This window comes from Neopelma chrysocephalum, unplaced genomic scaffold (assembly GCF_003984885.1).
Source record: "Neopelma chrysocephalum unplaced genomic scaffold, ASM398488v2 Primary Assembly neopelma1_90135, whole genome shotgun sequence".
Classification (NCBI taxonomy): Eukaryota; Metazoa; Chordata; class Aves; order Passeriformes; family Pipridae; genus Neopelma; species Neopelma chrysocephalum.
The window spans coordinates 1,574-3,784 of record NW_020918999.1 but is presented as its reverse complement, the minus strand read 5'-3'; the positions used below and the strand labels follow the sequence as shown (position 1 = coordinate 3,784).

The 2,211-nt window shown below is 66.8% G+C and overlaps 1 protein-coding gene across 3 annotated transcripts in view; it reads left to right on the top strand.

The window, feature by feature from the left end:
• The first annotated feature begins 606 nt into the window (after positions 1-606).
• Positions 607-2,211, top strand: part of ETHE1 (ETHE1, persulfide dioxygenase) — a 2,817-nt gene continuing 1,212 nt past the window's right edge. For 2 of the 3 annotated variants that reach the window (XR_003538008.1, XR_003538007.1), the window contains exons 1-4: positions 607-736; positions 1,043-1,187; positions 1,365-1,510; positions 1,720-1,815. Coding sequence is in view for 1 of the 3 variants with exons in the window: in XM_027707148.1 (XP_027562949.1) it covers positions 644-736; positions 1,043-1,187; positions 1,365-1,510; positions 1,720-1,849 (514 nt within the window). In the remaining 2 variants the exon portion in view is untranslated. Of the gene's footprint in view, positions 737-1,042; positions 1,188-1,364; positions 1,511-1,719; positions 1,850-2,211 lie in introns of all 3 variants that reach the window. The other variant, XM_027707148.1, reaches the window with a different exon arrangement.

The following is a 2,211-nucleotide window of genomic DNA, read 5'->3' as shown; positions in this document are numbered from 1 at the left end:
GGACCCCGCCCTCGAGGAGGTGGGTCCTGGGGGGACCTTGGGGTGGGCGGGGCCTTCCAGGAGGTGGGTGTGGGGCCTTCCCTTGGCTCCACCCCTCTGAACCCCTGGGCCTGCCCCCAGGCACTGGAGCTCCGCCCCTCCCTGACCTTCGTGCGTCCCCATTGGCTGGAGCTGTGCGGGGAGCGGCAGCGCCCCCTGCCGGCCGCGCCCTTCGCCGTTGGACCCCGCGCGTGACGTCATCGCGGTGATGTCATCACAGCCCCTCCCCCACTTCACACCCTTCTTCCGCCCCCACCCCGAGGGGAATTAAAGTGGTTTTGGGTAAAAAACCTGGTGATGTGTCATCATTTCAGGTGTTGCCCCTTTAAGGAGGGCCCCACTACAGGCATTGCCCCTTTTACAGAGGACCCCACTGACATTGCCCCTTTAAACGTTGTCCTTACCGTCCGTTGCCCATTTAAGAACCATTGCCGCTTTAAGGTGACCCCCCCTTTTGAACCGTTGCCGCCTTAAGGCCGTTGCCCCTTTAATGAGGACCCCTCTCGGGAGCCGTTGCCCCTTTAAGCGCTGTCCCCGCTTTAAGCCCCGCCTCCGCCCGGCTCTTAAAGCGGCCGCTCCCTTCGTGTGGGCCCCACCAGCCGCCATGTTGCTCCGCCGGGTCCCCGCCGCCGCTGTCGCGATATGCCGCGGGCTGGCGACAGGGCCCCGACAGGGGCGGCAGCTGCTGATGCGGCAGGTGGGAGGGAGGGGGATTTGAGGGGGAGGGAAACCCCGAAATGAGGGAGAACGGGGGGCGAGTGTCACTGGGCCCGCTGGGGTCAAGGGTCAAGGAAGGGGCAAAGGTCACGGTGGGCAGGTGGATGCACTGGGGGGGTTTAGGGGAGATCTGAGGACTTTTGGGGGAGTCTGAGGATCTGAGGGTTTTCGGGGGGGGGCTCTTGGGGAGTTTTGGGGTGTCTGAGACATTTGGAGGGGCTTTGAGGGTTTCTGGGGGGGGCTTGGGGGGTCTGAGGGATTTGGGGTGACCCTTTTCGGGGCGCAGCTGTTCGAATCCTCCTCCTGCACCTACACCTACGTCCTGGCCGACGGGGCCTCGGGCGACGCCGTCGTCATCGACCCCGTGCTGGAAACGGTGCCCCGGGACCTGCAGCTGCTGCGGGAGCTGCGCCTCAACCTCAGATACGCAGGTACGGACACGCCCTGGGGACACACCCGGGGGACACGCCCTGGGGACATGCCCTGGGGACACGCCCCCGGGGACACGCCCATGGAGACACACCCAGGGGACACGCCCTGGGGACACACCCATGGGGACACGCCCACGGGGACACACCCATCGAGCCACGCCCATGTCCCCCCCCCAGTGAACACCCACTGCCACGCCGACCACGTGACGGGCTCGGGGTCCCTGGTCCGGGCCCTCGGCGGCCGCAGCGTCATCTCCAGGGCCAGCGGGGCCAGGGCCGACCTCCTGCTCAGCGACGGAGACCACATCGAATTCGGGGACTTCGTGAGACTGGGGGGACACGAGGGGGGCACAGGGGGGGTCAGTGGCAAAGGGGGGGGCGGGTTTGGGTCCCCCTTTGGGAGAGGGGCATCTTTAGGTTCCTCCTGTGGCGTCCTCAGGGACGTTCTGGGGGGTTTGGGGTCCCAGGGGGGTTTTGGGTTCCCAGGGTGGGGTTTGGGGTCCCCCCTGATGGGATATTTTGTCCCCAGCAGGCCCTGCGGGTGGTGGCCACCCCCGGGCACACCCCCGGCTGTGTCACCCTGGTGCTGGACGATGACTCGATGGCCTTCACCGGGGACGCGCTGCTGGTGCGGGGCTGCGGCAGGACCGACTTCCAGGGGGGTCCGAGCCGGGAGCGGGGACGGGGAGGGACTGGGAGGGGATTGGGAGGGACTGGGTGGGGATGGGAGGGACTGGGAGGGGATTGGGAGGGGAATTGGAGGGACTGGGAGGAGATTGGGAGCGACTGGGAGGGGATTGGGAGGGACTGGGAGGGGATTGGGAAGGGAATGAAAGGGAATGGAAGAGACTGGGAGGGACTGGGAGGGACTGGGAGGGGACTGAGGGAGCAGTGGGAGGGGATAGGAAGGGCACTGGCGTGTACTGGGGATGGCGCTGGGAGGGACTGGGATGTCCCCATTACCATGGTGACAGTGATGGGGGGGTGATGCCCCTGCCCCGTTGCCATGGTGACAGTGGGGGGG